Below are 13,513 nucleotides of genomic sequence, written 5' to 3' on the forward strand. Positions count from 1 at the left end.
AAACCCAGGTCTCCCGCATCGCGAGCGGATTCTTTACCAGCTGAGCCACAAGGGAAGCCCAAGAATACTGCATCCTATCACTTCTCCAGCGGATCTTCCCAACTCAGGAATCGAACAGGGGTCTCCTGCATTGCAGGTGGATTCTTTATCAACTGAGCTATCAGGAAAGCTGATAGCTTATTTGATATTTCTGCCCAAAATAATTGGCCAGAATCTAATCATGAAGAGACGGACAGGTAAGTTCAAATTGAGGGACATTCTACAAAGTAACTGGAGTATACTTTTTAAAAATGTCAAGGCCATGAAAGAAATTAGGTAGAGGCAGAAAGCAGAGCAGTGGTAGCCAAGGACTTGGGGGAGGGAGGGAGGCGAAGGAATGGGGACTTGCTTCATGGGTACAGACATGAGAAAGATGAAAACAGTTCTGGAGGTGAATGTGGTGATGGTTGCACAACTGTGTAAATAACTTCATGCCACTTAACTATACACTTAAAAATTGTTAATTTTATGTGCATTTTACCACAAGAAAAAATACATAAAATAAGAATTTCAAAATTACATTTACTGAAAAAAACTGAAGCATCTTTTCATATGTTGAGTCATTGGCATTTCATTTCCCTGAACAGTGTTCATATTCTTTGTCCATTTTTTCTACTGCATTGTTGGTCTTGTTGATTTATATAGATAGCAGAGAGAGAGTCTCTAATATTAGTTGCCATATATTTTTCCTGTGTATTGTATGTCTTTTGACTTTATTCATGGTGTTACAAGTTTAAGATGCAGAATAGTTTTTTTTTTGGTTTTTTTTTTTTTAGAATAGTTTTTTAATATGGTTGAATATATAATCTTTTTTCCTTTTTTTGCTTCTCAATTTTGAGTCGTAACTAGAGTCCTCCAAGGTGATCAAATAATTTTATGCATTTCAGCATTGGAGAACCATGCTCAGAAATCTGCCTGTGCAACTAGAGGTGAGCTCTAAAGAGATAGATATGAACTGAGTCATCAACCCATGTGTTTGGCAAAGGATAAAACTCAAGAAGTACTTTCTGAGTAATAAATTCCAAATAATCCAAAATCATCCTCTTCTAAGCACCGTGAAGACTCCTCAGGGTCACTCAGCAATTCTTCACTGCCCCCGCCCCACCCCTCTGGCTTTAGCTTGTGCTTATCTCTGTCTTTTCTGTGTGTGCTTTCCACGATTTTCCAGACTGCCTCTGAGTCATCCATTGGCTTATCATGAGACACTAAGCACATGCTGGATGTTCAATAAATATTTGAGGCATGAATGTTCTAGGGAGGGGCCCTAACGGTTTCCCCAGAACGTCTTCCCTGAAGTATCAGTACTTTTCTTCTGCTCTTAGTCTGCTTCAAGTTTAGTGATTTGTGTTCCTGTCCTCTCACCCTGCCCATTCCCTTCTCAAATCCTTTGCACTGATGTTTCCTTTGCTTGAATGCCCCCACCCACCCCAGCACTTCAAAAGACTGGCTTCCAGTCCCAGGAACACAATAGACTGAATGTTTGTGACCCCCTGCTCCACACCCATTTGTATGTTGAAACCTAATCCCCAATGTGATGGTATTTGGAGGTAGGATTTTGGGGAGGTGGGATTGTCCTTTAGTTGCTAAATCGTGTCCAGCTCTTTTGTGACCACATGGACTGTAGTCCACCAGGCTCTCTGGAATCTGGCAGGCAGATTCTTCACCACTAGCCAACAGGAAAGCCTCAGGAGGTGGGATTAGTGTCCTTATGAAAGAGATTCCCTTGCTTCTTCTACCAGGTGAGGACACCGAGAGAAGACAGTGTCTGGGAACCAGGAAGAGGGTCCTCACCAGACACCGAACTACCAACACTTTGATCTTGGACTTGTCAGCCTCCAGAACTACGAGAAGTAAACTTCTGGTGTTTATAAGTCACCAATTTATGGTTTTCTGAATAGCAGCCCAAACAGACCAAGACACTTCAGATCTTCAAAAGAGTGACTTCTCACCAGTCATCATTTAGCTGAAAGCTCACCTCTGAGTCTTTCCTGAGTCCATAAGCCAATCTAGCTCTCCAGCCAGTTGCTGTCACATCACTTTGTGTTGTTTTCTTCCGAGAACATCATTCTCTGAAACCATCTTGATTATCTGCATATTTGTTCATGGTCTGAGTGCCTCCTTCTTCCAGGAATATCAGCTCCTTTAAGTATGTGACAAGGTTGTCTTGTTTCCTGCTGTATTCTCAGCCCCAAGGAGGGGTAGTATACAGTAAATGCCTAATAAGTATTTGCTGAGTGAATGAATAATGGTTGTCTGCAAGCTTCTCTAGGGAAGGATTTAGATGTAAGTAATAAGATGATGATGATGATAGCTATTTTTTGAGCCTGAAGGGTGCACTAAGCTTTGAATCAAGTACTTTTCATGATTATTCTTCATGACCACCCAAGGGGCAGGAGCTATTTTTAATCCCTATTGGTCAGATCTAACTGAAGCTTAGATGAGTTATATCACACAGCTAGTGCTGGCTGCTGGTTTTCAAAATGGGGTCCCTAAGTAGCCACAGCTTCAGCATCACCTTGAACCTTGGAACATCACCATGTAATCAGAAATATACATTCTTAGGCCCCACCCCAGACATACTGAGTCAGAAACTGCGATGAAGCCCAGCAATCTGATTTTTAACAAACCTTCCATGTGATTCTGACTCACTAGTGTGAAAAATCTATCATTAAAAGAAAGACGAGGTTGAACCCCTTTTTTTAAAACAGCTTTATTGAGAGAGAATTCATATACTATACACACTTAGGTGAGTACAATCCATTGGTTTTTATTATATTTGCAGGGCTGTGTAACCTCCAAATAGACTTGGTGCAATCACCAAAATAGACTGGGATTAGATTAATAAATTAAAACATTTTTTGTGTCCCCTAAGAGAAACCCCATACCCACTAACAATCCCCATTCCCTCTCCATTCCCCAGCCACAGCTCTAAACAACCACTGATTAATTTTTTGTCCTTATGATTTTGCCTATTCTGGACATTTCATACAAATGAGATGATACAAACATATATTAGTATGTGATCTTTTGTGACTGGCTTCTTCCACTTTGCACGTGTTCGATGTTCATTGATGTACTGTAGCAGCGTATATCCTTTTGATTGACAAATAATATTCCATTTATGGAAACACATTTCTTATGAACACTTTTTAAGGCAAACATATGGGTTGTTTCTACATTTTGCCTGTTATGAATAACACTATGAACATTCGTGTATAAGTTTTTGTGTGGATATAGATTTTCATTTCCCTTGGAACTTCAAATATAACTCCAAATATTATGTATACGTAGAATTGCTGGGTCACGGATCTTATTCTTAAGCACTACACATTTCAGCTGGTGTTAATTATTATTATTAAATCCTCTGCTATTATTAAATAATTACGTTATCAGTAACACCAATATTTGTTTATATCTATTAAGTATCTCTGTTGCAAAGCCCTTCACTTGTATTAATACAAATCCTTACCTTAACCCTTTAAGACAGGATCCCTGTTGAACAGGTGAGAGACTGGGGCTCCGGGAGGTTAAGGCAACTTGTCTACACTCAAACAGCTGACACAAGTAGAGCGGGGATCACAATTCAGATTGGCCTGTTTCCTGTGCCCTCTGTGCCCAATGCCATGTTCTGGGCCATACCCTGCCCCAAAGCTTTCAAAACACGCCTATACCCTTCCTTTCTGGCTTTTTCTGGAAGTGAGGCTGGCCTACCATCCCAAGGGTAAGAGCCGCACACTCAGTGCCCATGCTCTCTTCCAGCTAGGGCTGAAGGCCAGGGGAGGGGCTGCCCTCAGAGCTGGAAATAAAGTAGAGGGAGGGTTGGGCTGAGCAGGGCAGGACTGGAAGGTTAGGAGGCTGTGAGCTGGAGGTAAGGAGTTTTATATTCTGGGTTTTTTTGTTTGGGTTTGGTTTTGGCTCCTAGAGAACAGGTGAGGTGGGGCTTGGCAGTTTTGTGATTGGGGGTGAGGAGTGAGGCTGGAGCAAGCTGAAGGGCAAAGTGCTAAGTCAGGGCAGAGGGCTTTCACAGTCAGGCTGGAGACCCCCACATTGTCAAAAGGAAAGACTAGGGAGGGGCCTGTGCTCCATATACTCCTTGAGCCCCTTGCTCTGCACCAGGCCCGGTCTGCGCTGGGGTGGGAACAGGAGAACATTTCAGGGTGAGGCACCCAGGGAGAAGTTGGAGGGAGTGTGGCAGAAGCGGACACTAAGGCCCACCTGGCTGGGAAGAAGGAAGTAGCAGGATGGAGGGGAAATTCTGTGAGCAATCACAGAATGCAGTGAAACTCAGTCTTCAAGGCTGCAAAGGTTTAGCCCTGGGCTGGAGGGAGGCACTGCTGGTGGAGGAACTGGCTTCAGGAAGGCCTGGGTCGGGCAGGCTCAGGAGAGAAGGGCTGGCAGGTCAGCCCAGGGCTATCGGCTAGAGCTGTGCTGCCCAGGATGGCTGCCAGCAGCCCGCAGCCCTGGTGGTTGTGTGTATCTAAACCAGTTAACATTCAATAAGATTAAAAATCCAGCTTCTCAGTCATACTAGCCACACTTCAAGTGCTCAATAGCCATGTTAGGGTAGCAGCTCCAGTATTAGAACGGATATAGAACCCACCATGGTAGAAAGTCCCTTTGGCCAGTGGGAAGCCTCAGGAGGGGTTTGGATTGCTCAAGGACCCAATGGAAAGAGCAGGCTTAGTCTGCCGGGTGCCTGCCTGGGAGGTCTCTGGACGACAGGTGAGGGAAGGTCCCCAGCACTGTGAGGTGGTGTGACTAGCCTCCTGCCAGCGTAAAGTGGACTCTGTCCCCAAGGACGGAAACTAGCTGAGCAGGGCCTCTTCACTTCGACTTGGGATCCCTGATCAGTGTGACTGGAACCAGGGGTCAGAGAAATACGGAGTGGGTGGTACCGGGGAGGGAGGCATGGCTGCTGAGGGGGGCTGAGCCTGCGCACTGAGGGGGTCTCCAACTTGGTCATGGTGGTCTACTGGGGTTGGACAGGAGAAGGGCTGGGGGAGGTGTGTATGAGCTGCGAGGGGAAACCAGAGTGGAGGCCTGATGGATGGAGGTGGGGTTGCACTGTTTCAAAAAACAAGAGAGGACTTCCCTGGCATCCATTGTTTAAGACTCCCAACTTCCACTGCAGAGTGGGTGGGGTTCGATTCCTAATCAGGGAACTAAGATCCCACATGCCCAGTGGGGTAGCCAAAATAACATTAAAAAAAAAAAGAAAAGAGAGAGAGAAGCTGCTCATCCCTCACAATGGGCTATCTCTGCTTGCTTTCCAGGCCCAACACTATCCAGCTGACAAGGATGGAATACGCCATGAAGTCCCTCAGCCTTCTCTACCCTAAGTCCCTCTCCAGGTGAGGAAAGCCAGCTGGGGAAGAGAAGGGGAGCTAACGTGCTCTGTAGGGCAGACGTTCTGCAACCTCGATGGCCATGTAAGTCACCTTGGCATCTTGTTCAAATTCGGATGCTGATTCAGGAGGTCTGGAGTAGGATCCTTCCACAATTCCCCAGGAGATATTAAGGCTGCTGCCTTCTCCCAATCCTCATATCACACCCTAAGTAGAAACAGGGAGACACTGCTTGAGATTTTGATTCTTAAGCTCACTTAAAATTCACCACAACTTTGAGAAGCGGGGATTATTTTGCCCGATTAATAGGCAGGGAAACTGAGGCACAGGGTGGGCGCTCTCTTGGAGCAAATGTGTAGTGAAGCCAAGATTTGAACTTGGGTCTGCCTGACTTCAAAACCTAGGTTCCCTGCAGTCCTTTGGTTCTCCATTGTGTATCTGAGTTCAAAACTCTTATACTGACCTCAGTTTTGCCATTTCATCTCACATTACAGATGATAAGAAGGAGGCAGAGAGAGGAAAGTGGTAATTGGGCAGAGGTTGGGCCATCTTCTGTCACTGGCTACTTGTCATGGTCTGAGACCCAGCAGCATCAATGTCACTTGGGAACTCATTACATATGTAACATCACAGACCTCACCCAGACCTACTGAATCAGAGCCTGCATTTTAACAAGATCCCCAGGGGACATATGTGTCCACTAAAGTTTAAGATGCACTGATCCAGCAGGCTTTTAAGGAAGACTATGCAGAGCAGACTGGGTGGATGGTAGGGGAAGAGGAGCATCCTAAGCTGAGCCTAGAGAACTGGGGAGTGAGTTACCCTGTGGTGGGGTGAGAGCTGGAAGGCAGCGGACAGCTCATGCTGATGCTCCACATGGCTCCCAGGTACATGGCAGTGAGCACTTCGGTGGTGACCCAGCAGCAGCTGTCGGAGCCCAGTGCAGAGGCCCCCAGGGCCCGGCCCTGCAGAGTAACCACTGCTGACCGGAGTGTGAGGAAGGGCATCATGGCGCACAGTCTTGATGACCTCCATGTCAAGGTAGGGACGGGCCTGCCTTCGCACAGCTCACCATGGGGACCTTGGTTGAGAGCTGGCCCTGACAGCTGCCTCTGGCCTTGGTATCATGAGGTAGGACTTCAGTAGGGATGGAGTTCATAAGAAAAATATGCTCTGAAAAATACCTCTGGCCTATTGTTAGTATCAGATGATAATGTACTACCATCAGATGATAATGTACTCCTGTCACCAGACAGACAAGACTCCAGACAGGCACCACCAGCCTATTGAAGTTGCCATCAGAAAGGAAATCTTGGACTTCCCTGGTGGTCCAGTGGTTAAGACTGTGTTTCCAATGCAGGGGGCCTGGGTTCAATCCCTGGAGGGGGAAAGATCCCACATGCCCCTTGGTGTGGAGAAAAAGAACTTTTTTAAATTGAAAAAAAACAAAAACAAAAAAACTATTGATCAGTAAGGTTCCAGAGAGGAAACCAAGGACACATAATACTTGTGGGTTGGAGTAACAGTGGCAAGAATGACACCCTTCCCCATTTCCATGCTCCCCCTCCACTTGGTTGGGAGTAACTTGTCCTAGTCATTCTTTCTTTAAAAAAAAAAAATTATTTATTTATTCACTTTTGGCTATGCTGGGTTGTTGTTGCTGCGCAGGGGTTTCTCTAATTGAGGCAAGCAGGAGTTACTCACTAGCTGTGATGTGCAGGCTTCTCATTGTCATGGCTTCTCTTGTTGCACAGCATGGACTCTAGGGTGCCTGGGCTTCAGCAGCTGCGGCACATGGGCTCAGTATTTGCAGTTTCCGGGCTCAAGAGCTGAGACTTGATAGTTGTGGTGCATGGGCTTAGTTGTCCCACAGCATGTGGGATCTTCCCGGACCAAGGATCGAACTTGTGCCTCCTGCACTGGCAGGCGGATTCTTTACCACTGAGTCACCAGGGAAGCCCCTAATTGTTCCTTCTTATAGAGACACCTTTCCTTCTTAAAGTCACATTAGGGTTAGGGCCCGCTCTAATGCCTCACTTTAATGTAATTACTTCTGTAAAGACTCTATCTCCAGTTATAGTCACATTCTGAGGTACTGGGATTAGGACTTCAATATATGAAAGTCACAGGGATACCATTTAGCCCATAATACATACAAATCAAGTGAATATAACTGAAGGTCCAGAAATAAATCCATGTATCTGTGGTCAATTGATTTTTGACAGAATGCCAAGGTTATTCCATGGAGAAAGGGTAGTCAATGGGCTATGCAAATGCCAAAGAACTGAGTTGGATCCCTCCCTCATATTATGTATAAAATTAATTCAAAGTGGATCAAACACCTAAATGCAGAGCTAAAACTATAAAATCCTTAGAAGAAAACATAGGAATAAGAGTACATAACCTTGGTTTCTTAGATATGGCACCAAACCTCAAAGCAACCAAAGAGAAAAAGTTGGACTTAATCAATATTAAGAACTTTTGTGCATCAAAGGACACTAACAAAAAAATGAAAAGATAATCCACAGAATGGGTGAAAATATTTGCAAATCACGTATCTGATAAGGGTCTAGTATCAAGAATATATAAAGAACTCTTAAAAGAGGATCTACTTGAAAATGGGCAAAAAATCAGAATAGATGTTTTTCCAAAGAAGATGTACAAATGGCTAATAACACATGAAAAGATGCTCAACATCCTTAGTCATTAGGAAAATGCAAATAAAAAACACTTCATAACATTAGAATGGCTAAAATGAAGACAGACAATACCAAGTGTTGATAGGGATGTGGAGAAGTTGCTAGTGGGAATATTAGATCATGCAACTGCTTTGAAAAACACGTTGGTAGTTCTCTAAGAAGAGTAAACATAGAGTTATTACATGACCCAGAAATTCCAATGCTAGGTATATATCCAGGAAACTTGAGAAGATATGTCACACAAAAATGTGTACATGAAGGTGCAAAGCACCATTATTTATGATACTCACAAAGTAGAAACAACCTCTATGTTCATCAACTGAAGAATGGATTAAAAATGTAGCATATTTATTTAGTGGAATATTATTCAGCCATAAAAAAGTAAATGATCATGCTGAAACACAGATTAACTTTGAAAACTTGCTAAGTGAAAGAAGCCATTTATATGAAATGTCCAGAACAGACAGATCCATAGAGACAGAAAGAAGAGGAGAGGCTGCCAAGGGTGAGGAAATGATGAGTAACAGTTAATGGGTACTAGGTTTCTCTTTGAGTAAAAATGGGATTGAAAATGTTTTGAAATTAGATAGTGGTGATAGCTGCAGAATTTTGTGAATACAGAAAAACCACTGGATTGTGTACTTTTCAAAGAGTGAGTTTTATGACATGTGAATTATATCTCAATTAAAAGTTATATATGTGACTCCCATTATATTTTTATTGGACAGCACTATTCTAGAATATTAGCCATGAAGTCAGATAAGGAATACCATGACATAGGTTCTTTGGATGGTGACCCCACAGCCAGAGCCCTGGGTTTCAGTCCCATCCCATAAAACCCGGCCCACTCATTCTGTCCCTGACAGCTGGTTTGGGTCTTCCCCAAACCGGCTCTGTGGCTACATAGGATGGCAAGAGCATCACTTACCTTATTCTCCAGGTCCGGGATACCCTGATGCTGGCGTACAAGCCTTTCTTCCTGGTGCTGGAGGAAGATGGCACAACTGTAGAGACAGAAGAGTATTTCCAATCCCTGGCAGATGACACTGTATTCATGGTCCTCCACAAGGGGCAGAAATGGCAGCCCCCATCAGAACAGGTGATATCCCACCTGCGTGGGAGAATATTGGGAGCTTAGGAGAAATCCTTGAGGGATGCCAACCACATGCTTGTCTTGATGCAGAGCACTAGGTACCAGCTCGCCCTCTCCGACAAGCCTGCCAAGATCGATGTGGCCCGAGTAACTTTTGACCTATACAAGGTGAACCCACAGGACTTCATTGGCTGCCTGAACGTGAAGGCAACTCTCTATGGCACATACTCCCTCTCCTATGATCTGCACTGTTCCGGGGCCAAGCGCATCATGAAGTGAGTGAACTGGCATTAGCTGGGGCTGGGGTGGGTACACAGCAATGGGAGTGGCCCTAGCTTCTCCCATGCACCCTCAGCCTTCTGGGAGCCTGGGGCTGGTGTCGATGCTGACAAACCATGACAGTCAGCATTTGTCTAGGACTTCATGGCTGCAGTCACGTTTTAGTTTATAGCAGTGTATACCAAAGGGATTCATACACTCCTGCTGGTGGAATCTGGATACATTTAGCTTTCCTCATCATCTTCCACTATAACAACTAATTATTTTTCAGCTAAAGTAGTAACTTTTCCTAAGAAATCTTCTAATCAACTTTTAAAAAGTGAATGTGTCAATAATCTTACTGAACCCAATTAAGGAGAGAACCAGCAAGAAGTTACAATCAGTTCAAAATCCCACCCATGTATAGATTCATTACGAATGCTGAGCTAAATTTATAAATACAAACCTGGATTTAGCCATGGGTGTGGAAGGGATGAACTAACTGTCCTTCCATAGATCAGAATTAATCTGCCGTTTATAGGTAATAGTCATTTATATTTCTAATAAACTTCAAAAAAATCTTATTTACTTTTGAAAGTCTAATCGAGTATTGAAGGAAGCATGGGACTATGTTATTAAAGTACAGTTATGGCGGTGGTTCCCAAATTCAGTTGCTCCAAAGTGGTGCTCTAGAGAACTCTTACCCCATTAAGCAAATGTAGCCAACTAGTTCAAAACCACAAAGCTGGCCTCTTGCCAGTTAGTTGTGACAGATGCCACTTCTCCCCAGTTGCTTCATTTAGTGTTTACTGAGCAGTCTCTAAGTGCCTGACCCTATGCTGTGAGCTAGAGACACAGGGATAAACAATATGTCAGAGCAAGCTCCCAGAGGGCAAGAATTTTTGTAGCCTCCAGTTCCTTGGCAAATGCTGTATCAGCTGGTAACACAGCAATAATTCAAATAATGGGAGAAGCAATGAAGATACATATGAATCATCATTCACAGTGGGCTGCTGAGAAATCCTATTCTGGGTCTCCAGAGTTCTGCCAGAAGGTATGAGGCTAGAGCATACCAGACCTTCTTGGCTTTCCGAGTGTCTTCTCTGCATTTCCAGTCTCCACATGAGGGACCTGAGGCTGTGGTCTGCCTGCCAGAGACGACACTCAGCGGCAGGCTCAGGCCTGGTTCTGTGGCAAGAAGTTCCATTTTCCTCCTGTCCCGTATCATCTTCCCTCTTGATCTGGGCTTGTTGCCAACAGACTGCAGGTTGCAAAATCTAGAGCAAGAAGTTTCAGTCTTTAAACTCAGTCCATCTAGGGGAAGTGGGACTCTGACCTAAACACAGTAGGCGTATTGGTACCGAAAAATAAGAACGATAGCAAGCTGGAATCTCTGGAATGGTTTAGGGGTGTCAGCAAGTGTTTTTTTCTTTAATGGTGGTAAAATATACATACCATAAAGTTTAGCATTTTAACCACTTTTTTTTAAAGTATAAAATTCAGTAACATTAAGTCAGTTCAGTTCAGTTCAGTCGCTCAGTCGTGTCCGACTCTCTGTGACCCCATGAATCACAGCATGCCAGGCCTCCCTGTCCATCACTAACTCCCGGAGTTCACCCAGACTCACGTCCATCGAGTCAGTGATGCCATCCAGCCATCTCATCCTCTGTTGTCCCCTTCTCCTCCTGCCCTCAATCCCTCCCAGCATCAGAGTCTTTTCCAATGACTCAACTCTTCGCATGAGGTGGCCAAAGTACTGGAGTTTCAGCTTTAGCATCATTTCTTCCAAAGAAATCCCAGGGCTGATCTCCTTCAGAATGGACTGGTTGGATCTCCTTGCAGTCCAAGGGACTCTCTCAAGAGTCTTCTCTAACACCAAAGTTCAAAAGCATCAATTCTTCGGCACTCAGCCTTCTTCACAGTCCAACTCTCACATCCATACATGACCACAGGAAAAATCATAGCCTTGACTAGACGAACCTTTGTTGGCAAAGTGATGTCTCTGCTTTCATAATATTGTGCAATGGTCACTTGTACATACATTTCCAGAACTTTTCATCATCCCAAACTATAACTCTGTATCCATTAAATACTAGCTCTCTACGTCCACCCTGCCCAGCCATACTTAGCTCTGTTCTCCTGTCTCTGTTAATTTTCTTATTCTAGGTAACTTATGTAAGTGGGATCATACAATACTTGCCCTTTGGTGTTTGGCTTATTTCACTTAGCGTCATGTTTTCAAAGTCCATATTGTAGCATGTGTCAGAATTTCATTCCTATCTATGTCCAGACGGCTAGTCTGAAGCCTCAGATCTCTAATCTGAGAAATAGGTATTCTTCTCAGGTACAGCCTTTAAATTTCTGAAGGATTTTCAGGTACAGATGTTCATGGTTTGAACTGTCCCACTCCACCTCAATCATAAGTTCATTTATTGAATGAAGGTTAACAGAAGACAGATTTTAATATCAGCCAGGAAGAATGCATTTTCCTTTTGTTTTCTTCTCCCCGCTAGGACTAGACACCCGTATAACCCTCTTTCAAACAGATTTGGATAAGAATTTGGTTAGTCAAGCATTCAACCACCTAGTCTTGACCCCATGTCTCCCCTGTTCTTCTACACATCAGGCCCTGTATTAAATAATTTATATTATTTCAACCTCCTTAGCCCTGTGTGCGATCAAAGTGGTGTGACACAGATGAGGGTGCTGCAGCTCAGAGCTTTAGCAGTTTGCCAAGCTTGTCACAGCTAATGAGACTGGATGAGAACTCAAGCCTGTGTGACTGGAGTTCCGCTCTCAGTGCACTACAGCACCAGGCAGGGAGATCTTCACATCCAGCACTCTGAAAACTACCTAGATTGCAAACATCTTGGTAACACTTCCCTCTAGAACAGAGGTGGTGAATGGGCAGAGTCATGTGACGCAGATCCATCTGGCTGATCCAAAGTTATCAACAGTATTAGAAAGACTAAAGGAGCTTGAATTTTGCAGGAGAATACGCAGACATCTCAGTTAAGGCAGACCCTGTCCCATCTGCTGAGGGAAGGCAACATCTGTTCCATTTGCACCTCACTCTACAGTTTATGAAACGCAGCCTGGGGGAACAGGCATTTAGAAGAGGCAGGAAGGGGTTTTCTTGGTGTTTTGACCCTAATGCCTTCGCATTCCACCCAGGGAAGCTCTCCGCTGGGCCCTCTTCAGCATGCGGGCCACAGGCCACATGCTGCTCGGCACCTCCTGTTACCTGCAGCAGCTCCTGGATGCCACAGAGCAGGGACAGCCCCCCAAGAGCAAAGCCGCATCCCTCATCCCAACCAGTCTGAAGATGCTGCAGTGAAAGCCCAGCCAAGGACCAGACTGGGGAGCCTGTGCTCAGCCGGTAGCACCCACAAGCCTGGCAGCTAGAGAGCTTCTTACCTTCCCAGATCTCCCTCAGCTCTACGGGACCATGAATGATGAAGTGGGGGGAAGGGCCTGAAACCTGGGTTGGGCCAGCTGAAAGAGAACGGAGGGCTCTTGGCCTGGCCTGGCTCCTTCCTGCCCCAGGTAGCTTAGCGGACTAAGACTAGTCACTAGCAGGCAATGGCAGGAAGGCTGCCCCTCAGCAAGCTGTCTTCACGTGCTACACTTTCATTACACTGCCTGCCTCCCGGCCTCCCATCCCAAATGCTCCTGAGTGAACCATCAACCCACTGCTGTAAGATATTAGAGAGGTCACAATAAACTATATATGCTGATACTTTTTCTGTGCTTCTGTTCTTTGCAAGGTCAGAGTAGGGTTCTGTCTGGAAAGGTCTAAGGGAAGAGAGAACTCTGTTGTCAAACCATTCTCCATAATGTGGGGTTATAGGAAACAGCAATTTTTGCACAAAAAAAAAACAAAAACAAAATTGCAGTTAATTCTGAAACTAGTGCTAGACTTAAGTAGACTGTGTAAGCAAGATGGTAAGTGACAGTTTTCAAACAAATTTGCCTACCAGAGGGCTTTGATTGGGAACAACCAAAGACCTAGAATTGCCAAAGCAATAAAAGAATAAAGCTGGAGGCATAACCCTCCCAGACTTCAGACAATGCTACAA

The 13,513-nt window shown here is 44.7% G+C and overlaps 1 protein-coding gene across 7 annotated transcripts; it reads left to right on the forward strand.

The window, feature by feature from the left end:
• Window positions 1-44: 44 nt before the first annotated feature.
• Window positions 45-13,173, forward strand: CIDEC (cell death inducing DFFA like effector c). 7 transcript variants are annotated; one of them, XM_045163939.1, is made up of 8 exons: window positions 45-236; window positions 927-968; window positions 1,779-2,185; window positions 5,313-5,390; window positions 6,272-6,425; window positions 9,024-9,182; window positions 9,267-9,451; window positions 12,609-13,173. In XM_045163939.1, exons 4-8 carry the CDS (start codon window positions 5,338-5,340, stop codon window positions 12,769-12,771), a joined length of 714 nt encoding a protein of 237 aa, XP_045019874.1. In that variant the 5' UTR covers window positions 45-236; window positions 927-968; window positions 1,779-2,185; window positions 5,313-5,337; the 3' UTR covers window positions 12,772-13,173. The 7 variants fall into 7 exon arrangements, with proteins under 7 accessions (XP_045019874.1, XP_044789535.1, XP_044789532.1 ...); XM_044933600.1 differs by lacking the exon at window positions 1,779-2,185; XM_044933597.2 differs by lacking the exons at window positions 45-236; window positions 927-968; window positions 1,779-2,185 and adding an exon at window positions 3,737-3,760.
• Window positions 13,174-13,513: the final 340 nt, after the last annotated feature.

The sequence above is a fragment of the Bubalus bubalis genome, chromosome 21, assembly GCF_019923935.1.
Source record: "Bubalus bubalis isolate 160015118507 breed Murrah chromosome 21, NDDB_SH_1, whole genome shotgun sequence".
In the NCBI taxonomy this organism is placed as follows: domain Eukaryota; kingdom Metazoa; phylum Chordata; class Mammalia; order Artiodactyla; family Bovidae; genus Bubalus; species Bubalus bubalis.